The sequence below is a fragment of the Dipodomys merriami genome, unplaced genomic scaffold (genome assembly GCF_024711535.1).
Source record: "Dipodomys merriami isolate MVZ:Mamm:240054 unplaced genomic scaffold, mDipMer1.0.p SCAF_5, whole genome shotgun sequence".
Lineage (NCBI taxonomy): Eukaryota > Metazoa > Chordata > Mammalia > Rodentia > Heteromyidae > Dipodomys > Dipodomys merriami.
Window position 1 is genome coordinate 11,682,319 of NW_027206068.1, and position 26,384 is coordinate 11,708,702.

General features: G+C 47.2%; 1 protein-coding gene across 5 annotated transcripts in view; it reads left to right on the top strand.

The window, feature by feature from the left end:
- Gsdme (gasdermin E) overlaps nucleotides 1-26,384 on the top strand; it is a 54,470-nt gene that overhangs the window by 22,860 nt on the left and 5,226 nt on the right. For all 5 annotated transcript variants that reach the window (XM_069996077.1, XM_069996078.1, XM_069996076.1 and 2 more), the window contains 6 exons: nucleotides 6,091-6,262; nucleotides 9,008-9,128; nucleotides 15,999-16,163; nucleotides 18,350-18,477; nucleotides 20,052-20,253; nucleotides 22,340-22,413. In XM_069996077.1, the coding sequence (XP_069852178.1) occupies nucleotides 6,091-6,262; nucleotides 9,008-9,128; nucleotides 15,999-16,163; nucleotides 18,350-18,477; nucleotides 20,052-20,253; nucleotides 22,340-22,413 (862 nt within the window). The remainder of the gene's footprint in view (nucleotides 1-6,090; nucleotides 6,263-9,007; nucleotides 9,129-15,998; nucleotides 16,164-18,349; nucleotides 18,478-20,051; nucleotides 20,254-22,339; nucleotides 22,414-26,384) is intronic.

Sequence of the window (26,384 nt, forward strand, 5' to 3'; positions counted from 1 at the left end):
GGCAGCACTGACCTGGGAAACAGAATCCTAGCCCCACGGCTGTCATCACAGGGGTGAGACAGATTGCAACTGGGAGGCAGCTTGGAGTATGTAGCAAGGTCAAGGTCAAGGAGGGCCCCACAGGAGTAGGGACTCTGTGATTTCTGCCTGTCATCCTGTCAACCTGTCCCTGGGTGAGCTTCTGCTTCCTGTTCAAAGTGATCTAGCAGGTCCTTTGCTGTGCCCAGCAAACCTTGGGGACCATCCTGTCACCAGAGGTGCCTTTCCCAGGGCTAAGGGTTCTGGAGGGAGGTGAGGATTTGAAGTAAGGAGACTTGGTGTCTAGCTTCCTTTTCCTTTTCCAGCCACTTAGTATGGACTCAGAACAGCATCCAGTGTTTTAGTGGGTTCTGTCCTGGGCATGTTGCCGTGCAGTGATTTTAGATCTGGCACAGTCACATGGGACTCCTGCTTGGCCCCTAGGCAGTTCCTCTGCTCAGGTTTTGGGTTTGTAATCAGCAGTGCTGCTGCTGCAGGGTGTGCTCCAGTGAGTCAGTAGCTTGACTGCTCCACCCATCGGTTCCCAGGGGTCTGCAGGAAGATGGAGCTTTGTATACGAACAGGAAGAACTTTAGAACTGGTTTCTAGCCAGGTGCTGGTGGCTCACACCTGACATCTTAGCTAATCAAGAAGCTGAAATCTGAGGAACATGGTTCAAAGCCAGCCTGGGCAGGAATGTCCTCAAACTCTTATATCTAGTTAAGCACCAAAAAGCCAGAAGAAGAGCTGTGACTCGGGGTGGAGTGCCAGCCTTGAATGAAAAAGCTAAAGGACAGAGCCTGAGTTCACAACACGGTATTTGTATGTCCTTTATAACATCTTAGGGTATATTATAGTTAGTCAATACAAGCATATAGTGTGTAATAACCAACTCGGGGTAAGCATTACCATCTCTTTAAACATGAATCATTTTTATGTGTTAGGACTGTCATACTCTTCTAGTCATTTTTATTTTTATTTTTATTTTTATTTTTTTAATGCTACTAGAGCTGCCACTAGAGCTACTACTCCAGTTCTGGCTTTTTAGTAGTTAATTGGATATAAGAGTCTCATAGACTTTTCTGCTTGGGCTGGCTTTGATCCTCAAATTTTTGCCTCCTGAGTAGCCGAGATTACAGGCATGACCACTGATGCCTAGCTTAATAACAATAACTTATTATTTAGTAGTTGTATTATTTGTTATTATATTATTATGTATTATTATTTGTGCTCGTACTTAGGCAGAACTCAGGTCTTAGGCACTGTCCCTTCTTTTTTTTTTTGCTCAAGGCTGGCACTTTACCATTTGAGCTCTATTTCTTGCTTTTTGGTATTGACTGGAGACAAGGATCTCATAGACTTTTCTGCCCAGGCTGGCCTCAAACTTCAGTCCTCAGATCTCAGCCTCCTAAGTGGTTAGGTTATAGATGAAAGTCACCAAATCCTGTTTTTTTGTTTTTCTTTAATCTCTTGCATCTCACTGAATTTTCTTAGGATCATTATTTAAAATTTCTTTTAGATATTTAAAATATCTTCTTTAAGCTGAGAACTATTTCTAGAGGTTTTTTTTTTTAAGAGGGTCATGTTTTCTCATGTCATCATGTGGTTATCCGCACATCTTGGATAACGTTTGCCTTTTTCCAGTTTTATGAAGTGTCTTTTGTAGGAAGGGACTTTCTATTTAGATGGGATTTAGGAATTCAGTTGAATACATGTTTTAGTTGGTCGTAGGGGGATTCCAAAACATGGTGCCTGTATACTTTCTTCATCTTTTATGTCAGCCATGTCATTGAGTGTCCTGTAGTCTAAAGTATTCATGGGGCAGTTCTGTGGCTTTCCAGTAGACACAGGCTTCTAAAGGTTTCTGTCTATAGGCTCCACAGAATCCAGCCCTCATGGCATTGGTATATATAGTGGCAGCTGCCAAAGTTTGGGTGGTGTAGGTTGTGAATAGAGCTTTGCTCAGGTCCCTCATTACAAGTTCAATGTAATGCCAAAATAAGGACATGATCAGTCCTCCCGGGTCACAGAATGTACATTAGGCCACCCAGGAATCCTCAGGATGAGTGTGGGAGATGCCTGTGCCAGCAGCCACAGTTCTGGAGCTGGGCTGGCGGTGGGGGTAAGGATGGACCTTCCCCTGGTGCCTCAAGAGGAGCTCAGCTGGTACTGAGTTTGTGGCCCTCGTGACTGTGGGCTTGATATGTTGGAACACACTGGTGACTTTTCTAGGTTCTCTGGGGTGACTGCAGTTGGTTCTGGGAGTTGGAGTGCTTAGCCGTTTTCACAGAGGTATGGCATCTACATGATAGCTTCGCTGGGCCCCAGGAACAAGCACAAGTGGATCCAGGGCGTTAGACACAAGTACTGATTGGTGGAATTCTGTGGATTGTGGTGGAGATGGTCCCAAACTAGGAACAGTTAGGCTGGTGGAGCTGGTACCCGTGCCCCACTGCCTGTGGAGGAGACCTCCCTTAGGCCCCTAGGGTTGAGCGGAAGTGGTGCTAGGGCTTGTGCCTTTGATATCTGCAGCCATGTGGCTGCAGAAGATGGGTTAGAATGACTTTAGATTGTGAAGGGCAAGCTCTTTTGGACACTTGGCTTGCAGCGTTGGTGGCTGTAATCCTGTCACTACAGAGCATGCATGGGACTCTTCTCAGAATCCCCAAGGACAAGCTTGCTCCATGATGAGGCTTTTTGTTTTTCCACCAGCAAGTGCAGTCCTACCACCATAGTCCTGGAAGAGGAGTTCTTGTTCTTGTTGGGCAGGTGCAGAGGTGGGTGGGAATTGGATCTGTCACCTCAAAATATGTTTTCTCCTTACATCATTTTAGCAGCTTTTCTTCCTTTCTTTCCCTCTTTTTTTCTTTCTCTCTTTCTCTTTCTCCCTCTGCCTCCCTCCCTTCCTTTTCCTCCCTCCCTCCCTCCCCCCTCTCTCTCCTCCCTCTCTCCCTCCTTCCCTCCCTCCTTTCTTTCATTCTTTCGTTCTTTCTTTTTCTTTGTGCTGGTACTGTGTCTTGAACTCAGGACCTCTTGTTCTTGCTTGGCTTTTTTTGCTCAAAGCCGGTGCTTTACTACTTGACCTATATCCTCACTTTTGGCTTTTTGCTGGCTGATTTGAGAGTAGGAGTCTGAGGGATTTTTCTGCCTGGGCTGGCTTCAAACCACAATCGTCCAATTTCAGCCTCCTGAGTACCTAGGATTATTGGTGTGAACCATTGGTGCTTGGCTCATTTGTGTGTTTTTAACATGGAAATTGTGTAAGATTACTTCATTCCTACCTTTTCTCAGTTGTTTCTTCCTTATATTTGTTTTTTTTTTTCCTTTCCTGCTTGGCAAAATTTGACTTCTGTGTAAGGATGCTTTTCTAGTCCTCGTCTAGTTTCAGCCCCGTGGTAACCGCTTTGGCAGCGAGTGTCCTCAGGGACAGCTGTGCCGCTCCCCTCCCCTCTCCTGTGCGGGGCAGATGGTGCATTTCTTCTGCAAACCTGGGCTGCTTTTCCAAGTTGCTGACCTTTCTACTGTCCTCACACAACCTGGACTTCATCATCCTTTTGGACGGATGGCTGGAGCACTGGACTTGCATCTCAGCTCTTTGGAAAGCAGGGAAGATGTGATCTTCCTGCAAATGTGGGAAAGAACCAGAAAATGACTTTTATGGCTTTTGCTTTTGTCAGAAGACATAAAGTTAGGAGCTGGTGCCTCCATAGTCCAGCCCCTGCTCGCCCCGCCCCGCAGCCATCTCTCTGCCTTTTATTCACTAGGTGCGTGCCCTGCTACCTTTGACACTCATCACCTCCAAGGGAGACCTTTTCCACGCTCTGTGTAGAGTAGGGTAAAGGTATGTCTCGAGCTCATTTTCTCATCTTTCAGTCATCATGGAGATGAGGACACTGCTCACCTCCATACTCACAATCTCAGTGCTAGATCAGCACCCAGGGCACATGAACGGCTCAGGAAATGTTGTTAGAATAAACAAATAATATCCTATTTGCCCCCTCTTTGTCTCTTTGCTTTAATGAGTGTCTACATGTGTGCATTTGTGTGTGAAGGATGAATCAGGGAAGATAGAGGAAAAAGGATGAGGAGCCCAGATTGGCTTAGTGAATGATAGCAATGGCCAGTGTGAAGCTTAGCTTCTTTGTGACATGTTTTTGTGTGTGTGTGTGTGTGTGTGTGCGCGCGCGCGTGCGCACACATACCAGTAATGGGGGGCCTGGGCATTGTCCCTTAGCTTTCTCTGCTCAAGGCTGGCACTCTACCATGTGAGCCACAGCTCTCCTTCTCGCCTTTTGGAGGTTAATTGGAGATTGAGTCTCATGGATTTTCCTGCCTGGGCTGGCTTCCAACTCAATCCTCAGAGCTCAGCCTTCTGAGGATCGGTTATGAGCCACCAGTGCCCTACTGGATATTGACCATTTAAAAAAATATATTCCCTTTTTATTATTATTTTTATATATTTTATTATTGTTTATAACATAAGCATTTGCTATTTTAACCCATTATTAAGTGTACAATTCCACGGCAGTAAGTGCAGTCCTGCTACTGTGCAGCCTTCACCACTGTCCCATTTCTAGAACTTCTTTCACCACTCTACCAGGATTCTACCCCAATACCAATTAACCACTTCTTACCCTTCCTCTCCTAGCCCTTGGTATCCTCCAACCTTCTATGATTATGAATGTTCCCATCTACATTTGGTCCTTTTATACTTACGTTATTTCTTCCATACTGTAGCATGTGTGGGAACTTCCTTCTTTTTTCCGTGCATGCCACATTCCCTTGTGGGTCATGTATCCACTCTAGGCAAGTTAACACATGGAGATGGCCCTTTCCAGCTCCTTGCTTCAGTTCAGGCTCCTTCATGAAGGCTGTGGAGTTCATGTATGTCTTCGATGGGTTACCTGTTCCTTGTGTGGTTTGGGAGGGGTGCTGGGCTTTGCAGGGAACTAAACAGAGCTGCTACAGAAGCCCCAAATGAACATACAGATCTTTTCATGCAGATACAAGCTCTCTGATTTGTTTCTTCTGCCCACTTCATAGATACAGTGTTCAATGATGTGTCTAAGAAAGTTTATTTCTAAACATGACATCACTTTCTGTAGTCCAAGTCTCTGCTTAGTGGTAGACAGTCCATGTGACGTTGGCCTCTGTTTCTCCAAGTATTGGAAATCCCTCCTAAGAAGTTATCTACTCTTCCCATCCAGATAAGAAGCCCTGTTTACTCCCTCCCTCCATCTCTCCTTCCCTCCCTCCACCTCCCTCCCTCTCCTTCCTTCCTTCCTTCCTCCCTCCCTCCTTCCCTTCCTTTCTTCCTCCCTTCCTCCCTCCCTCTCTTCCTCCCTCCCTTCCTCTCTCTCCTTCCTTCCTGCCTTCCTGCCTCCCTGCCTTCCTGCTTCCCTGCCTCCCTGCCTCCCTGCTTGCTTGCTTGCAAAAGTAGCTACTCAGAAGGCTAAGATCTGAGTGTCCTGATTTGAAACCAGCCCAGTGTGAGACTCTATTTCCAATTAACCAGCAAAACGCCAGAAGTGGAGAGTAAGACTCAAGTGGTAGAAGATCAGCCTTGAGTGAAAAAGCCAAGGAAGAACTTGAGGCCCTGAGTTCAAGCCCCAGTACTGGCACATATAGGAAAATCACCACCACCACCACAACAAAGCCAAACCATCTTAATTTCCTCCTTGCTACTTGTATTTAAAGCCTGTAGTCCTCTGTGTTAAGCTGCTGGCCCCATCCCTATCATTAGCTCCCTGGGCCTGGCTGTGATGTGTTGTCCCTAGGTTCCCCCAGACTCCATGCTGGATGGACTGCAGATGCTCTGTGCATTGGTTTCCTCCTTGAAGCTAGTGCTGCTGTTGGGGTGGACATTCTCTCTTCAGCCTATCCCGCAGCATGGATGTGAGGGGGCAGCAGAGGAGTTTGGTTGAAACCTTTCTGGTTGACTTTTCCTCTCTTTCATTACCAGGAGGTCAGCACAGCTGGTTGTCACCCTTCTCTCCTCGGCCATCTGTGTCAGGAAGAGAGAATTTGTGTCATCATCTCCCTGAGCCATTCATGCTCTTTTTCCTTTTTCAGAAAGCTCAATCTGAAGGACCCAGTGCTGCAGCAGGTGTTAGAGAGGAGGAACGAGGTCCTGTGTGTGCTGACACAGAAGATCGTCACCACGCAGAAGTGTGTGATCTCTGAGCACGTGCAGATCGAGGAGAAGTGTGGTGGCATGGTGGGCATCCAAACCAAGACGGTGCAGGTGTGGACCTGGGGGTGGGCGGGGTCAGCCACAGCCATGGAGACACGGCGTGGGCGGGCAGAGTGATGGCTTCATTAGAAGAAGAGTTTCCAGCGTGGGTTAATAGATACACATGTCACACTTGCTTTAGTGAGCAAGAACGTACTCGCGGCTGTAACTGAAGTATTTGAGGCAATCTGGCTTCAGTTACTGCTTGATCCAGGAGTTGACATTGTGGGTCACTGTCCCTCACAGAAGGTTAATTTGATTACATTGCTCCCCCAGCCCTAGACAGCCTTTCTTTTGATAATGCTGGTAGTTCCAGGCTTTCTTCAGTTTTATTGTTGGCTGTGGGGCAGGATTGCCTCAAAACTGCCTCTCACCTGGGTTGTGTCTCGGCCTGAAGCAGACCCATTGTCTAGCAGAAGGGCTCTCCAATTGACCAGGCATTTTCCTTAGTGGGAGTAAGATTTCCCCTAAAGGAAAGTAGGTTGAGTGGCACTGACCAGGCCAGATATACAAGAATACTCAGCACACCGTGGAGTCGGGACTCTCAAATGTTTACTTTGAAGTTAGCTACCCTGATACTTTGTGAACTGAGTGAAGGCAAAGATCTAACTATGTATATGTGAATGGATTCTTCCAGTTCAAAGTAGAAATGTCTTTGGGACTGATCTGCGTGCTGGTGCTGACCACCCCACACTGCACCCTTGGTCCATTGCTCCCTAGTGTTTTGGAGATCTACTTTTCGGGTGACTTTTGGCTTCTTTTTTGCTATTGTTGTTGTTGTTGTTTGTTTTTGGGTGCTGGTACAAGAGCTTGAACTCAGGGCCTAGATGCTGTCCCTTAGCTTTTTTTGTTCAAAGCTGGTGCTCTACCACTTGAGCTACATCTCTACTTTTAGCTTTTTGGTGGTTAATTAGAGATAAGCTTTGAACTGTGATCCTTAGAGCTCAGCCTCCTGAGTAGTTAGAATTACAGGCATGAACCACCAGTGTTAGCTTACTTTTGGCTTTTTCTAGCAGACCTTTCATGGCTGTATTTGATAGGTGGTGCAGAAGTCACCTTGAGCTGAGACTCTTTGGGGGTCAGTAGGGGGTGATGGTACAGCAATGGGAAGAGAGGCGCTTCGTAAGAGATGGCTTAGGTTGTCCCCACTGATGCTTTGGGTAGTGGTCAATGCCTGTTCAAGTCCTGGTGCTGTACAATTCAGGAGCCTATCAGCCATTGCTTGACCTAAAGCCACATACTAACCAGAATCAAGTTGCTAAAAATAAGTTTCTTTGGTCCCCAGCAATAGATTCCCAGCTTTGTTTCTCCAAGAGCATGGTGGGATGAATGTCAAGGATGAAACTTTCCTGCCTGCCATTTCCTTCCCAGCCTCTCCTGCCTGCTTCTCAACCTCTCCACACACTGCACTTCCTCTTCCTGGCTCTGTGGGGATGGGGTGTGTCCACAGGAGTCAGGCTGACTCAGCTGGGGTCTTCCAGATACACTGGCTCTGTTGGGATTTTTAGTAGAATTTCCTAATTGTTTCCATAACCCTTGATGAGAGAATTGGGAGTTGATCTTATTTAGTCCTACATTGCTTATTATGTTCTGAGAAATGCTTCACTAAATGATTTCATGGTTGGGAGAACATTACAATGTCCAGCTGCACAGATGTAGATGGTTGAGGTCAGTCAGTTGATGTGGCCTCTTGATAGTGTAGAGACGAGGGTTCTGAGATGGCAGAGGCTGCTGCCTGCATCACTCAGCACAGTTTCACCGCATACTTCACCTTCTTCATAAGTAAGAAGTACAGCCAAGTGCACTGGCTCCTGAGATAGGAGGATCAAGAGTTCAAGGCCAGCCTGGTCTACACAGGGAGACCCATTCCACTAGGTGTGTATATATATGTGTATGTATATATATATTCTATATATATGCTGTATAATTTATATGGTGTATAGTGTATACTATACATACTTAGGTTTTGTATATATACTACATACTTAGTATATAGTAGGTTATATATATATATATATATACACCATATACTTAATCTACACACAAATGATAAAAAGTATGGTAAAAATAATGGTATGGCTATTAATAATAACATGACTATGTGTGCATACACACCAACATTACCACAAACACCAATGGTATCTCTTGCTGTGATGTCACAATGGCTATGAGAGGAACTTTTTGGTTTCATTAATTATGTTATGGGACCATTTTAATATATATGATCTGTTGACCGAAATGTACTCACTTATGTGATACCTGTTCATTAGTTTGTTTGTGGGTTTGTTTGAGTTCAAGTGGGGCTTGAACTCAGAGCCTCATGATCTTGTTTGGCTTTTTGCTCAAGTTTTACCCTCTACCACTTAAGCCATGCCTCTACTTCCAACTGCTTGATTGGAGATCAGAGTTTCATGGACTTTTCTGCCTGGGCTGGCTTTGAACCACAGTCCTCAAATCTCAACCTCCTGAGTAGCTGGGGTTATAAACATGTGCCACTAGTGCCCTGACATGCCATGTGTACTTGGCACTGTACATCTGAGCTCACGGCCTCCTGCATTCTAGGGCCACACAGGTTGCCCTCAGGCTCTGGCGTATGTGTCATACATCACAACATGGTGGGGTTTAAGTCTTCGTTTCTGCCAGCTCCTCTTTCCCACTCCGCTCTATGAACATTTCAACAGCACACTTGTATGCAAGGCAGGCAGAAAAAAGAGCCGAGGAGCAAGTGCAGGTGGGTACCTGTGTTCTCCCCCGCAGGTGTCAGCCATGGAGGATGGGAATGTCATCAAGGACTGCAACGTGGCCCTGGAGATCCCAGCTGCCACCACCATCGCCTATGGCATCATGGAGCTGTATGTGAGACAGGATGGCCAGTTTGGTGAGTGCCACCTTTGGAGGAGGCTGAAGGGCCCTGAGTGCCCTTGACGCACCCACTTGTAGAGGACCCTTCTACTTGAGGAGTCCTAGGGAGAGAGTCGGTGTGGGGGTGAGGTTCTGCCACGAGGTCAGGGGTAAGCACGTGACTCTGCCATCGGCCAGGTGGGGGGCCACGCAGCACCTCAGAGTGCCAGATCTTGGCACTTTCAGCTTCTCCCCTTGAAAGGGGAGAGAAGCCCCCTGGTGGGACTGGTGTGAGGTAGAGAAAGTGCAGGGTGTGGCAGTCTAGCTCCCCCACCTTAGCTCTTAATAGTTTCCTAGTCTGACTCTCATGCTGGTGATCTTAACTGAGGTCTGAGGATCCTGGTTCAAAGCCCACCCGAGAAGACAAATCCCTCAGACTCATATATCCAGTTAACCAGTGTCTCCAATTAAAAGCTAGAAGTGGGGGTGTGGCTCAAGTGGTAGAGCTCCAGCCTCTGGTGAAAACAGCCAAGCAAGAGCATGAGGCCCTGAGTTCAAGCCCCAGTACCCCTGCACATGTGCACGCGCATGTGCACGCACACACACACAATTCTAATAGAAAGCAAATGAGTAAAACTGCAACCTGACCTTCTGCTGCCATCAGAGGCCTGTCATTGTCACTTGAGGCAATCAGCCCATTTGTCTCATTCATGTCCCCTCATCTTGGAGGCTCAGGACCCCTTCCCTTTCAGTCTTAATGAGAAGTTGTGCTGAGCCCAACAAATTGCTTCCTGGGAACCAGAATGAGTCAATGTAACAGATCGTTGCTATCCTTTTGGGGTATGATAATGACATTATGGCAGTGTTTCTAAAGTTATCGTGTAGAAGCCGGCATTAAAAGCTCACAGATGGGAGGACGGTGCATCTGCTTCCTCTGCAGTGGGGTGAGGAGTGGGTGGAGGTGAGGCAGGGTGGAGGATCCTTGGCCAGGGCCCAGGTCCTGACCAGGTCAGCGGGACCAGGCAGGTCACAGCACTTCATTCACAGTTGTGGTACTGTTTGACATTTTCCTCCTGGGAGGAGGTGCGCAGGAGTGCCCCACATGCCCCTCTCCTGTGGTCTCCTCTCCCCTTACTCGCTCCAGCGACGTGGGTTCAAGTCCCCTTACTCGCTCCAGCGACGTGGGTTCAAGATGAGTAATCCCATGAGACAGCTTCCCACTAAGCCATCCATGGGACACCCCCCCCCCTCGCTGACAAACCAGGGATGAAGACACCAGAGGTAGTGTCCTGATGCGACCCTGTGCTCACCTCCTGGGAGCCTGGGGCTCGGCCTCCCCCATGGCTTTGTACACAGCAAGCCAGCATTTGGGGAAGTCCAAGTGAGAAGATGTCAGGCTTGTTTTTGTTTTATTTTGGTGCTGGGGCTCAAACTTAGGGCGGTTGGCACTGCCTCCGAGCTTCTTTTTCTCAAGGCTATCACTTGAGCCACAGCTTCATTTATGGCTTTTTGGTGGTTAATTGAGGATAAGAATCTCAGTGGCTTCAAACCATGATCCTCAGATCTCAGGCTCCTGAGCAGCTAGGATTACAGATGTGAGCAGCTGCCCTCCTGTGGAAGATGTCAGTTTTAAGGAAGTTTAGAGAGGTCAGTGATCAGAGTGATCAGGAACACTAAGAACCCCAGGAACCGTGAACTCCACACTCTGTGTGAGGCTCCTCATGTGTGCCATCCTAGATGGCATTATTGTTTTATTATTTCTCTTTGAAAGAATCATCTTCCAGGCGGACTGCTGTGAGGGTGAGTAGGTTACTCCTGCTTCTGGGATACGCAGCTGTGTGCTCAGCCCAGTGCTGGGCTTTGCAGTTCTGTTCAGCTGGATTTGGCCCGTGGGCCAACCCTGCTTTATTGAGATGCAATGGACAGAAAAATGGACAGAAAGTTAGAAATATTCAATGTATATAGGTCATTTACTATCATATACACTGTGAAATGATTGCCACAATCAAGCTGGTCAACACATCCATTATTTGACACAGGTATCATTTGCAAAGGGGGGGAGGGAGGGAATGTGCGTTAAAGATATGTGCTCTTAGCAGATCTCAAGTAAGTAATTTTTTTAGTTGTTCTTGACTGTAATTGCATATTTATGGGTTATCATTTGATGTTTATTTAATGTTTCAATGTGTACCTACGTTGAATATTGCTCAAATCCATTACCTTGTGCTTGTGTTATTTCTTTATGGCAACTGTATTGTAAAACTTCTCTAGCTATTCTGAAATATACAGTTAACCTTATTGATAACTAGCCACTATCTGTTCTTGAAAAAACAACAACAATGACTTATTCTTCCTATCTAATGGACCTCCTATGCATTAACACTCTCTCCATCTTCCTTTGGGAACCAACATTCTGGGTTTTTGTTTGTTTTTGTTTTTGTTTTTGTTTTGTTTTGTTTTGTTTTTTGCTACAGAGGATTAAACTCTGGTCTTCAGGTTTGCTAGGCTAGCACCCTACGAATTGAGCCATACCTATAGTCCTGGAACATCAGTAGTCTTTAGATCTTGGTAAAATGGGGGTAATATGATGTTTACTTTTTTTTGTTGTTGGTCGTGGGGCCTGAACTCTGGGCCTGGGCACTGTCCCTCAGTAATTCAGCTCAAGGCCAGTGCTCTACCACTTGAGCCACAGCGCCACTTTAGGCTTTTTCTGCTTATGTAGTGCTGAGGAATTGAACCCAGGGCCTCATGCATGCAAGGCAAGCACTCTACCACTGAGCCACCTTCCCAGCCCCTGATGTTTACTTTCTGCATCTGGCTTACTTCACTCAGCACATTGTCCTTCAGGTTTCTCTGTGTTATCTGAAATGATAGGATTTCACTGGTCTTTTAATGGCTGAATAACATCATTATATGTGTGTGTGTGTGTGTGTGTGTGTGTGTGTGTGTGTGTGTGTGTGTGTGGGTGGGTGTGGGTGTGGGTGTGCGCGTGCATGCACGTGTGTGCGCGCGTGTGCACATGCGCTTGCATGCACCCTATATTTTCTTTATTCATCTGTTTGGCATTTAGGTAGACTGCAAGTCTTGACTAACAGCACAATATTATTTTTTGTAACACAGTATTCTTAACTATTGTCACTACTATATACTAAATCCCCAGAACTTAACAACAGAAGCTTACAATTGGTTATATATCCTCATTTCTTCTGTTGGCAATCTTTTTTTTTTTTCTTTTTTTTTTTTTTTGGGTCCGGTCGTGGGGCCTGAACTCTGGGCCTGGGCGCTGTCCCTCAGCTCTTCAGCTCAAGGCTAGCGCTCTACCACTTGAGCTACAGCGCCACTTCCGGCTTTTTTCTTTTTCTTTTGCTTATGTGGTGCTGAGGAATCAAACCCAGGGCCTCAGGCATGCAAGGCAAGCATTCTACCACTGAGCTACCTTCCCAGCCCTCTTCTGTTGGCAATCTTGACAACCATTGTTCCATTCTCTGCTTCCATGAGTTTGACTGGCTTTTAGATTCCAAATATAAGTGTGAGCATAGAGTGTGTGTCCTTCTGTGTCTGGATATAATGTTCTCCAGGTTGAGGCATGTTGTAAATGGTGGATTTTATTCTTTTTTATGGCTAAAGAATATTCCAGTGTGTATATATATTTTTTCTCTGTTCACTCATTCTTGGACACATATTATTTCTATATCTTGACCACTATGGATAATGTACCATTATTGTGAGCTCTTTTGAAATCTTGGCACATACCAGAAAAAGCCTCTGAGATCCTTGAGGACACTTGGTGGCTGGGGAGACAGGCAGGGAGTTCTGGCCTGCCCTGTCTGCAGCTCTGTTGGGTCGCCTGTCTCTTCCAGGGTGGCTTCTTTCTTCTCAGAAGAGCCTTTGAAAGACACACAGCCTTGTGTGGCCTGCTCTCCTGTTTGCATTTTAATTTGGAGCCTTTTATCTTAGCTGGCTTTTGCTGTGTTTGAAAATAAACTCCTTATTGTGCTGCCAAGAAGAGGCGCCCTGGGAATAGCTCAGCACTCCTGGACTCATTTCCTGATGCCCCATGGCCCTTGCCCTCTGCTCAGTGCCATGCCTGGCATGTGGAGCGTCCCTCGCCCAGATTGTAAAGCACTGATGCATTTTTGTTGTTCTTGTTGTCAGTTTTTCCTTTTCTCGCCCATTTGTGCCTTCTCTCACGCTTGCCCCCAAATGATCTGGTTCTGCCCAGGTAAACAAGCCCGCAGGGGCTGGAAGGACCCTCTCTTCCACCTCTGGTGTCATGACCTTGGACAGTGACCCTTGTGTCCTTTGTTTTCCCTGCTGGGCCAGGTGCTGCAGCCTGCTGCCTGCAGTACTGTGACCTTTTCCTTCTACAGCAGATCACCCTTGGGGAAACTGATGGCTAATCAGAAATGCTGCCTTATCGTTTTGCACTTTAGCCAATGCTTTTGTTCCCTGATCCTTGATATTTGCATATCCTTTCAGCATCAGCTTCTGATCTGGCTCTCCCAGGTTGAGAAGCCGTGTCTTACCCTGTCCCCCAATCTGTGCATCTCTCCCCAGGCCAGCTGGTGACCCTGGCATCTCCCTGGCTTCCCGCCAACTGCTTCTAATCACACCCCTCTGCTTCTCTCTCTTTCGTTCTGTCCCAGCACTGTAACTAATGTGACTGTTTAAAATCACATTTGAAATGTGTTTTAAAACCATTAAACAGGTCATTTCAGACATCCTCTGTGGCTTCCCCTGTCCCAAGGATAAAGCCCCTCGACCTGTATCTCCAGGCTTTTCCTCACCAGTCTACCCACCTGGTGATCTGCCCAAAGTGAACCCACATCCTGACCAGAGTGTGTTTCCACTTCTTGGCCTTGAGAACATCTCCCAAACCCTCATGATGCTTAAGGCATTGTCCATGAGCCTTTCCCCATGAGGGATTTAGGATACGTGACCCAAAAGAATTTGAAAGTGAAGGAATTTGAAGAAAGGGCAGAAGCCAGAAGGCCACTCAGACTTCCTGTGAAGCAGGGGACAAATCCCAGGAAGGATTTTCTGGCCTTCCCCATATACAGGTGACACACCATCAGGTGTGTCTCTGCCTATGGGAAAGATGTTCCCTAATCTGTGAGGACACACACAGAGGAATGTGAGCACAGCGCTGTTTGTTAGTCATCTGTTTTGTCTTATACTTCTCTCTCCATTCTTCATCAAACCTAACATACCTTTACTCAGGTGAGCTGGGTATGGTGGTGCATACCTATAATTCGAGCACTCAGGAGACCGAGGCAGCAGGCCAGTGTGGATTACATAGTGAAACTCAGTCTTAAATAAACCAAAAGCCAAACAAAGAAAATAATGAAACGAACACGGTCGAGTATTGCTTTCTCTGTCCTTAGGAGAGTTTCTGTGTAATGCAAAGCTGCTATGGAATGAATCTCTCTGCCTCTGTGTTTGTTGATAATCTGCCTTTGGTTACAGAGGCCTCAGCTGTGAATCTAAGGTGGCTTCAGGGTCACTTTTATTCTATAGCTTTGCTTTTATTCCTTTGTTTTGGTGCCAAATTTAATGAACTAGAAGCATAAAGAGAACATTAATTCTTGAGCCTGCTCCCTGTTTATGCTAGCAAAAACATCCCAAGAGTTACTTTTTTTACTCACCGTCTAGATACTTAAGCTAAGCCCTCCATTATATTCCAAGAAACATTTCTTTTTATTAGTAAAAACAAACATTTCATTATGGGAAATTTCACACGTTTAACTATGGCTAATGCCGTAGTGACTGGCATGGACCTACCACCTGGTTTCAATAACCAGGTGACCTCAGGTTTCATGGCAGTGCCACCACCTCCCATCTGTCCATGGATGGCTATGAAGCCATCAGGGCTGGTCCTAGGGCTTGAACTCAGGGCCTGCGTGCTTTCTTTGAGCTTTTTTTGCTCAAGGCTAGTGTTCTACTACTTGAGCCACAGCTCACATTCTGGCTTTTTGGTGATTAATTGGAGATAAGAGTCTCATGAACTTTCCTGCCTGGGCTGGCTTTGAACCTTGATTCTCAGATCTTGCCCTCCTGAGAGGCTAGGATGACAAGTACATGCCACCAGGGCCTGACTCAGTTCAGCACCTTTAAGCAATAAGGGATTACGATATAACTAGTTTTGCCTCAGTGTAAATAGATTCATATAAAATGCATTATTTTTTGTCTGGCTCTTTTTGTTCTATGTAATATTTGTGTGATACACTCATCCCATTGCAGAAGTCAGTAGTTTCTTTTTATGGCTGCGTATCATTCTCTTTACTAACACAGAAGCTAGGACTCATAAAGATGTAACTGAATGGCTGACTGTACACCAGAATATACTGACAAAGAGTCTTGAATATGACAAGTGTCACATTTCCTCAGTTGTTTTGTTCATGGTGGGTTTTATTTGTCTGTTTAGCGTTGTTTGTTCAGGTCAGAGGGAGAAAATGCTTCCAGCATGTGAAAGATGAGAGGGCTTTCTACTTCTCTGGACATCTAGAGTGAGAGCACTCCAGAGACAGAGTAGACGAGAGTGTCCTCTAGAGAGAGGCGCTCGAGGGAGAAGGCACTGCAGAGACGGGTACTCCATAGACTCCATAGAAAGGACAGTCGGGGGGGGGGCATTCTAGAGACAGCACAGTCTCGAGAGAGTGCGTGTAGTCCAGAAAGAAGGCACTTCAGAGAAAGGAGCTAGACGGGGCACTCTAGAGAGCTTTGGGCTCCGAACAGCCACTGAGGGTGCATTTAGAGGCAGTGGCTAGGTTTTTGATTTGGCAGCGGGAGGTGAGTGGGAAGTGGTTATGTGGGGAAGAGGATACCCTGAGTTAGGAAAAGGTAGGGGAAGATGTATCCAAACTGGGCCAGTGCCAGGCCTAGCCTGCCCTTTCCCTCCACACTGCAGAATTCTGCCTCCTCCAAGGGAAGCACGGTGGCTTCGAGCATGAGAGGAGAGTCGACGACATCTACCTGGACCCCCTGGCCTACAGAGACTTTGCGTTTGTGGACATGCCGGATGCTGGGCTTGGGACATCTTCCCACCATGGATCTCTGCATGCTTTAAAGCAAGGTACTGTTTGCCATCCTCACCTCCAGCAGGTGGTGATGGCTGCCGGGCTCAGTGACTCACAATAAGTAACTCAGTGAACATTGCAAGTGAGTCGCTCTGATCTGAACCCCAGTCTACCCAACAGGAGTCCTCTTGGGTTGGTCTGGGGGCCTGGGGAGTAAAGCCCCATCCTGCCCTGTCACCACAGAAGCCTGCTGACTACGAAGAATAGCAAGTGAGCAGCCAGGCTAGAGAACACAGCTTTTGGACTGCTTTTCATTGTATCCCAGGCTTCCTTGGCAAGAGCAGCGATGCGTTGTCAGCATCCCACCAGGCAGAGTGCTCTCTGGGAAGCTTTTCAACCCTCTGGCCCAAGCCACTTAGTACAAAGAGAAAGAGGCCAGGACTCCTGAGGTGCCCACAGCACGTTGTGTTTTCTTGGTTGGTTTCTTTTCAGTGAGATTTCAGACTGCAGCATCCAGTAGAAGGAGATGAGCAAGGATAAAGAGACAAGTAATTAGATAAGAAAGGCTGGGCATTGGTGACTTGTGCCTGGGATCCTACTTACTCAGGAGGCTGAGATGTGAGGATCAAGGTTTGAAGCCAGCCAGGGCAGGAAAGTCTTTGAGATTCTTATTAACAATTAACTAGCAAAAATCTAGAAGTGGAGGTGTGGCTCACATGGTAGAGTATCCACCAGCCTTGAAGAGAAATGGTAAGGGAAGGGACAGAGCCCAGACTCTGAGTTCAAGCCCAATACTGGGGTATATACACAGACATAGACACACACAGACTCACACACAGGAAAAAGTGAGGAACAGCGGTTTGGAAAATGAGAGGAAAGAGTCCTCAATGGGCTTCAGTGAATCCAGGTCAAGAGGATTTTTGTTTTGTCACAGGTTTTTGGAAGGTTTGACAATGAAAACCAATCTCATTCTTCCTATTGATATTCATGTAGAATGGGACTTGTGGCTGACGGATATCCTTATCTATGCCACAGCCTTGAGCTACACTGCATCTGGGTCTGCTGGGGTGTGGTGGCAGCCAGGCATGTCGGGCAGGAGTGGGGAGGGGGTAGCTTGGCTTCTGTGCCTCAGATCCTGGATTAACCCGCCCAGCTCTTCTGTTCAAGCCAGGGCTTCAGGAGATCTACTTGTGTTTCTGAATATGTCATGTTACTGCAGTTCTCTCTTCTTTTCCTTTTCCCTTCTCTCCCTCTCTCTTCTCTCCTCTCTCTCTTTCTGGCTTTGTGCAGCACTTCTGGATTAGTATGCTGCCCTGCATATGCAAGCATTATTTCCTAAAAAAATATTTTCTAGAAAAGTCTTCATTGAGCTCAACTTACTAGATGCTTGAGTGCATGTGCATGTCTGTGTGCTGGTGCTGAGGCTTGAACTCGAGGCCTGGGTGCTTCCTTAGTGTTTATGCTCAGGACTGGTACTCTACCTCTTAAGGCACAGTTCTACCTCTAACTTTTTGCTGGTTAATTGGAGATAGGAGTCCTGCAGACTTTCTTGTCCAGGCTGACTTCGAACTGGGATCCTCAGATCTCAGCCTCCTGTGTAGTCAGATTTATAGGCATGAGCCACTAGTACCTGGCTTAAGAGCTTTTAACTACCCTTAAAATAGAAAGAAAAGAGAAGAGGATTAGAGGAGAAGGGAGAGGCTCCCAAGGACCCCATGTACATCTTGAGCAGATGGAAGAAGGAAATCAGGGAAGGATTTCCTTGCTTGCCAGGAACATGGGGGTGCCAACCCCTTTGAGAAACATGCATTAAACACAAAGGATACAAAATCTTTATGAAAGAGCATGGAGTTACGTGCTTTGCAATTTGCATGTTTCTGACATATGCTCAGTAATTCAGCCTGGAGAATCCTTGCTAACAGGGAGTCTGAATGACTCTTCTAGAAATATTTGGTTAGACTTGATCATGTAGTGAGCCTCCTGTGAATGGGAAGCCTGCAGTACAAACCTGGGTTTCCCTCTTCCTTTCTCCTCTCTCCCTGGAGGAATTAGCCTGGTTCTTGGAAACGTTGCAGGGTTATGTTTCACTCGGTGCTGTTTATTTCTGAGCTGGCGTGGCTGACTGCAGCTGGATGCATCTGTGAGGGGCGAGTGGGGAGGATCTGTAAGAAGCCGGCATTGCTGTGTTACCTCAAGAGCTGTGCATAGCAGTCATGGCACCGGGTCTGTTCTGTCTTCACAGTGACTCTGCGCCTGGAGAGCAATTTCCACCCGTTCATGGAGCTGCCGGAGCAGCAGCAGACAGCTGTGTGGCATCTGTTGCAGATGGTCCTGTTCGATGAGGAATTCCTTGTGGCCCTAGAGCAAGTGGTGAGACAGACATCTCCTGCTCAGTTGTCCTTTCTTCTGGCTAGACCCAGTAGACAAAGGCTTGGGGCGAGAATAAATGGTGCTACGTTTCCCCACCTTTTTCAGTGCTTAACCTTAGTTATTTTCTTTCTTAGTTACAGGTCTTTAATTTTCTAACTGCAGAAAGGTAGCTGACCCTAGGCAGAGAGGGATGTATGAGTTTCTCAGACCTGCTACAAACAAATGACCACATACTTGGGGCTTAAAACAACAGAAATTTGTTCTCTTACAGTCCTAGAGACTGGAAGTAGAAATCAAGGTATGGGCAGGGTGGTGCTACTTCCCCTAGAAGATCTAGGGGAAAGCCTTCCTCATCTTCTGGTGGTGTCTGGTGGCTCCTGGCATTCCTTGGCTTGTGGCTGTGTCACTCTGCCCGATGCTGCCTTCATATGTTCTTCCTTACACTGTGTGTGTTTGTGTCCCCTCTACTGTCTCTTTTGAAAGGACAAAAATCACTGGATCTAGGGCCTACCACAGTGTAGGACAATCTCATCTTGAGATTCTCACAAGGAATCTTGTCTTTGAATAAAGCCCCATTCTGAGATTGCAGGTGGACATACGCTGGATAGGCATTAATTAGCCTATAATAACAAGGGGCTATCAGACGAAACCTTGGTAACCTCTTCTGTTTCGAATAGAGAGAAGCAGGAATCTACATTTTTCAGTATTGCAGCAGGATTTCCTGGGTAGTACAAGTGTCTGAACTATTAGTTTTGCAGTTGTAGAATGAATCATTTATTAGGGATCCACTTGCTGTCCCTTTACTTCCCTATGCGCAGGCTTTTTTTGTGCTTAAGGCTGAGGCTTTGGAAACCTGCCTTTTATTGTAGTTTCGGTTTTAGGTCTTCTGTTGTTGAGGGAGTTGGGTTAACTGACCGACTGCTTTCTGACAGCCAGGATAGTGTTCATAGTATTTTTCCTTCAACATTCGATTGTGCTATGGGCATTTCATCCCCAGTGATAGGACCTGAAGTTGTTGAAACAGTTCAATGACCCTGAACACCTCTGCATTCTGAGCTCAGCCCCAGGGAGAACACAAATTATTCAAAAAGCCGGGGACTTTTACTTCCTAAAATAGCTCTTTCTAAGAAGAAAATGTCAGGCCTGCCTCCTGTGGCCCAAGCATCAGCTACCCCGAGACACTTGGGAGCAGAGCAGCCCAGGTAGCAGACAAGGAATGGACAGGAGCCAGAGGCTGACTGCTGGGCAGAACTGGCAGGGGGTATATGGGGTGGGGACCTGGGCTCACGCAGCAGGGCCTTGGGGGGTGGGTGAGCAGCCAGAACATAGAAAAGGGCACAGCATCTAGCTTTGCCTGGGAGGTGAAGGACATGGAGTGTGTGTGTGTGTGTGTGTGTGTGTGTGTGTGTGTGTGTACTGGAGTGTGTGTGTACTGGAGTGTGTGTGTACTGGAGTGTGTGTGTGTACTGGAGTGTGTGTGTGTACTGGAGTGTGTGTGTACTGGAGTGTGTGTGGGGTGGCTGGCCTCTGACCTTTATCACACCCTCCTGTTGTCTTCTCTGCTTGCCCCCCAGTGTGATGACATGGCCAGTGGCCTCTGGTCCCCACAGGCAGCGCTGGCCATAGGCAGGCTGAAGGCTGCTCAGCAGCAGGACTTGACGGCCTTCCTGGGGCTGGTGGGGTGCAGGGTACAGGGTGAGCGCCCTGGCCCTGAAGACCAGATCAGCAACCAGAAACTCTTTGCCACGGCCTACTGCCTGGTCAGCGCACTAGCAGGTATGGAAACGGACAAAAGAGAAACTGCGGGAATGTGGAAATCATGTTGCTTTGTGGAACACAAAAGATAATTGTGGGAAGTTTGGTAATTAAAACAGATTCCTCCTTTCCAGTCCAGTCAGGGTAAGAGGCAGAGGCCAATGGAGAGTTCTAGACTAGCGTGAAGCAAGCCTTACTGTCTACCTCGGGCCTCTTCTGCCTTTGGAGGAGCTGCTCTCCCCAGCTCCTCTCTGCAGATCTGTCATCCTAGTCTATGGTGGCCCGAGGCTGCAGAGGGTCTCGGGTCCCCACGTGAAAGGCTTGGAGGCAGGGCTGTGCTGGGCCAGCCATGGCTCTTGCATGGATCCTAAAATGACCATCAGTTACTGTTGACCACCAGACCCTGCCTGCTCATGTCTCTGTTGCTCTCATCCAGACCCCCTGTGTCAGAGGCCCTGGTGGTAGTTGCCCTTTGCGAGGAAGCTGGGCATGCTGTTACTTTTGGGGAAGAGGTGGCTGAGCAGCCGCAAGCCCCTGCTGTCCCTTCCCAGTATTACAGGAACAGGCCCAGGACCATTTGGTTTTTCAAAGAGTCACCAGAGAATAATGCCGTCCCCAGCCCATCATCCTTCCTCAAGGCTGCATGTCAACTCTCATATCTTCCTGGCATGAGCCTTCTCAGGGTGCAGGGACCACAGCTGAAGGCACTGCTTGGGGGAAATCTCTACAGGATCCTGCCTCCTTTCTCCTAGCAGCCATTGGTTGCTCTCTTTTGAGAATGAACCTTGTTCTGCTGTCCTCTAGATTGCAGGTTCAGTGACATGCTGCCTTTTTTAATTTCATCATTATTTTTAGTAACCCAGACATTCAGAAGTTCATTTACAATGGCATTTACATAGACTGGAAGACAATTACGGTAATTCTTAGTTTTTATAGCGACAGGCATCTTTAAATTCATCCTTCTGTCTTAGGAGACGCTGTTTAAACTGAACAAGGGTTGAAAACAGACTTATAAATGTGAGAGGAATCTAGGCAGAGGGAAGAGTTACTACAAAGGCCCTGGGGTATGGCTGACTTGGCTGATCAGGGAGGCCACTGCCAGGATGAGTTGATAGCATCAGAGCTGGGCAAAGGCCTGCTTGCCAAGATCCTGTGGGCCAGGTGAATGAATTTGAGGCTACTGGGGGAAAATTCATTGTGGCATCTGGAGTGAGGCCAATTAAGGTACTTTATAAAATTAGCATACATTAGCATACATGTTGGATTTTTAAAAAATGTAAGTAAGGATGTTAATGGCTGCAGGTGAGAATAATTCCTGAGCAGTCAACATCCCCTTCCCCCAGCCTGCCTCTTCCAGGTGGTTCAACAGGTGATTATTTTTTCCTTTTTTGGTATGAATTAAGGTTGTTTTAGGAAGTGTAGCTGTTTTGGTAGTATCCTAATATCTATTTGGAATAACAGACTTGTATTCCCTTTCCCTGGGAACTGACAGGCCCCTGCCAGTGGTGCCATCGCTATATTAGTCTATGTTGAACAACTCTCCCTAAATGTTTGGGGCTATGGGTAGAATCCCTTCATGGTTTATGCAGTTTGAAATATGCTTCCCCAAGATAATCTATGGTACATGAGGAAACTGAGGCCCAGTGACTCATGCATCCTCAGAGACTGATCATGTGAGGGGCTCAAACCCTTTCACCAGATGACAGGCTCTACTTTTCCACGCTGATTCTTTTCTCCCACAATCCACATTATTCTCCCTGACTGGTGAATGCCAAGGAATATGCTCTGGTGACAGGATTCCCATGCTTTTCAAAAAGGTCTACTGTACATTTAGTACCTTTCATTTATGGGATAATTATTCAGCAGCCCCCCTCCCCCGCACCCCTCCCCCATTTTCCCCCTCCCCTGCCTGGCTGGTTTTAAGCATCCTTCAGGGGCATTTTTTGGTGGGGGCGGGAGGCAGAGCCTTGCTGGGTAGCCCAAGCTGGGTTTGTACTAGTGATGCGCCTGCCTCAGCCTCCTGAACGCTGTGATTACAGGTGTACACCACCACACTTGGCTTGGATGAACTTGCTTTTGTTGTTGATCTAAGCTTTGTTTCCTGCAGAAATGCCAGATAATGTTGCCACTCTTCTGGGTATTTGCTGTAAGCTCCAAATGATTCCCACGCTGTGCTACTTGGTGAGAACGCGATGCGGTGTGGGGGGCTTTGGGAGGGACAGGAATGGGGAAATGGTGGGGGAAGGGTAAGACTCTACATCTGGTGAAACATCCTTCACCACAGCCCAGAGGTGTCTCTGCTCCCTGCCCATCCCATGGCAGGCTCTACACTCCCAAGTCACATGCGTCCCCACCAGTCAGGAATTTGGCCACAGCTTGAATGCAGTCTGACAGCCCTATCTGTCATGGTTGTTGGGCTTACACTTACACTTCTACTCCGTATCACATTCACCAGAGGCGTTCAGGACTGTTTTGTCTTAGGGAGGCAGTGTTCATCTTACCTTCTCTTTTAGAAATGTCATTATAAAAGCAAGAGTTAAGCAATGATGAGTGTAGCCGAGAGCCAAGGTTAAGCTTTTCAAGTTAGACTCCACTGTTGGTAGAAGGAGCCACTGACAGGTTGCCCTCAGGTGGTGCTCAGCCTGGGGCAGAGGGGCAGGGCCCGCCTGGCCCGCTTAGATCCGGAGGTCTTGTTACCGAGGACCAGGGCCAGGCTGCTTAGAACTCTGCTGTCAGATCAGGGACTGCCTAGACTGTATCTGGCATTTGTTATCCATCCACTGTGAGAACACTGAGCAATGCAGTCTGGTGCTTTTGGTGGTACTTTGCAGATACCAGAAGACTATACTATACATGCCATACTATTCCAAGGAGCAGACAGGATACAGCCTGTGTGTGAAGAGGCCTAGGGGAATACTGAACTCCTTGCAAAGACAGTGTCCTGGGCCAGCTGAGGGCAATGGTTGGGGTGTACTTTTGTTATAGAAGTTATCATTGTCCTAATGAATGAGTGGCGAACAGAACAGCAGCTCCTTGAGTTCTGCTCCAGTTGGCAGTATCTGAGTGATCAGCAGTTCACAAGCCAGCCTTCGTATTTACAGATTCATTAGTTGCATTGAGAAAGTTATGCACAGAAAGAAGTCCTCACAATGCCATGTGAGCTAACTCAAGTTCTGCTCTGTTGCTGCAGCCAGTAACACAAAACCACTGGGATTCAAGTCAAAAGTATTCTGCTTCCCACCTGCAGAAGTATTTGTTTGCTTTCAGCATACTTTTGTTTATGTGTGGTGGAAGTGGGGGTTTGAACTCAAGGCCTTTGGGCTGGTAAGCAAGCACTTGGTTTTTTGCTTGGCTACCACTTGAGCCACTTCTCCAGATGAGAAATCAGAGACCACTTTCCTTTACACAATTGCTTTAGATTTGCAGTAATTCTGTGATAGCCAGGCTCCTGCGTCCTGAGGGAGTCCTGAGTATCATGTGCTTCTTCAGAGGACTTCTTGGAACAGGGCCCAGAAATCCTGCATCCCGGTCTCATCTTGTCTGGTGGTCTGAGGAACTTTGAGAGGCTTTTGGGAAACTAACATGTTTGCCAAAACCTGTGAAGTGGGTGAATTAGACTCTAATAGACTTCACAGCTTTGGTGTCATGGCGATCCCTTTAATACCAAGCTGTGCCTCTGGGCAAAAGCAGATGGTAGCCACTTAGAAAAGGAAGTTGAGTGTTACTCAGCACTGGTGCACCAGGGAGGATGCAGAGCCACTGTGCTGCTGGCAGCTTCCATGCTGAATGGAGCCCATTCTGAACTCACTGAGATATAGTTTGCACTGGGAAAAGTGGGTCAAATCCTAGCCTACTTCAGTGTGGGCCAAATAGCTGCATTGAGTATGTGGTGAGGCTTTTTATTTTGGGCTATTACTGGAGTTTGAACTCGGCCTGGGCACTGTCTAGCTTTTTCACTCAAGGCTGGTGGTCTACCACTTGGCCTACCCCTCTACTTCCAGCGTTTTTGGCTTCATGGTATGATCCTAAGCCTCCTGAGCAGCTAGGATTATAGGAATGAACTACTAGTGCCTACCAAGGTATAGATTTCTGTGTGCTGGTCCTGGGGCTTGAACTCAGGATTTTTTCACTATCCTTGGGCTTTTGTGCTGAAGGCTAGGGTTTTTACCATTTTAGCCACAACTCCACTTCTCATGGGCTTTCCTGCCCTGGCTGGCTTTGAACCAGAATCCTTAGATCTCAGCTTCTTGAGTAGCTAGGTGGCATAAGCCCCTGGCACCTGGAAGGTATAGATTCCTAAAGCTGATTTTGGTAACAAACATAAAGTACTCATACATTTCCACATTGTTGCCCTGGGCAGGCTGCACTTTCCTTACAGAAATGCTGCTCTCACACAGAATATTTCTAAATTCTTTTGGATTCTCTTCAGATTCAAACATGGTTTCATGAAATCCATGAATGGGCTACTTTACTTTTCACATTTTATTCTCTGTACTCTGTATTACTAATCTGATCTTACATGCCTTTTCCAAAGTTCTTGCTTCACCCATTCCATTTCATCATGATCTGGGAAAGTTCCCAGCTGAGCTCCACAACCTAAGAGAGCACAGTCTATGGCCCCACCCCAGCACCTGCAGGATCCAAGGTAGGGCTTCCTAGCCTAGAACCTTAGGGCTGTAGTCGCTGAAAATTCCTGGCTTTACTCTTATCAGTTGCAAAAGCTGAGAAAGTTCCTAGCCCAATCCAATATCCCTAGGAACTCATTACCAGAGGCCCAATATCCACCAATACATGCACTCATGACACAGGAACTAATGGGGGTCTGCTTAGGGTCTGTAGGTGCACAAAGTCCCAGTGGTAGAGCACTGAGAGGTCTTGAGTTCAAGCCTCAGCACCAACCAAGCTTGTCCCTGAGGATTAGGGGAAGATCACATCTATTTTGTTTGGTCTAGGACAGCAGCTCAAAATGCAGAGAGCTTCCAGGTATGGCAAGGGATATCCATGCCTCAAAGTTCTATGGCCATCATGCCAAATTTACCTGCCCTTGACCTGTAGGACCTAGGGAAAGACTCTCCTATGGTCCCACATGTTCAAGAGCATGGACCCCAGCACCACACATACACGCCTTGGGAGAGCAACAGAACATCTCTATAGCTCACAGACTGTTTGAGCCCAAAGTCTGGCTAACACTTGTGCTTGTCCTTTGGGTCCTCAAGAAGTACTAGCTGGACCCACAACTCCAAAAAAGTAGTTAGCAGTACTACAAGTCCCAGAAACTGCCATTTCCCCCATGGGACCCAGGAGAGTCCCCAAGGACTTTCCCCTTAGCATGGCTACTGGTGCCACAGATCTTAGCATCATCTGTGCTCACTCTGTAGAACCAGGTGAAAGTCCCCATCCCTCCCTGTATTCCAGATCTGTGGGAGCGGTGTCATAGGCTTAGGTGTCTCCTACAAACCTTGGACTCACCTGTGTTAGTATTGAGGGGCTTGTAAAAGTCCCCTCAACATGCCACTGCAAGACTAGGACAGCTGCAAATACTAATGTCAGGTATTGTGGAGCCTGGACACACATGACTGCTTCACAGTTACACACACACACACACACACACACACACACACGGCAGCCCATGACTGCTTCACAGTTACACACACACACACACACACACACACACACACGGCAGCCCATGACTGCTTCACAGTTCACACACACACACACACACACACACACACACATGGCAGCCCATGACTGCTTCACAGGTGCACATGAACCGGTCGGACATGGCTGACATGGGTTCAAAGAAGAAATCAAAGGAGAATGAAGATCAAGAGGCATCAAAACAGAAGAGGAATTATTTCCTATTTAACACAGTGGGTAACTGTTTAGACAATATATATTCCACATACAAACTAGGAGTGACTTTATTTTGCCAGTCCTGGGACTTGAACTCAGGGCATGGGCACTGTCCCTGAGCTTCTTTTGCTAAAGGCTAGCATTCTACCACTTGAGGCATAGTGCCATTTCTGGCTTTTTCTGTTTATGTGGTACTGAGGAATCAAATCCAGGGCTTCATGCATGCTAGGCAAGCACTCTACCACTAAGCCACATTCCCAGCCCTGAGTAGCACATTCTTACCACATTCTTAGTACAAA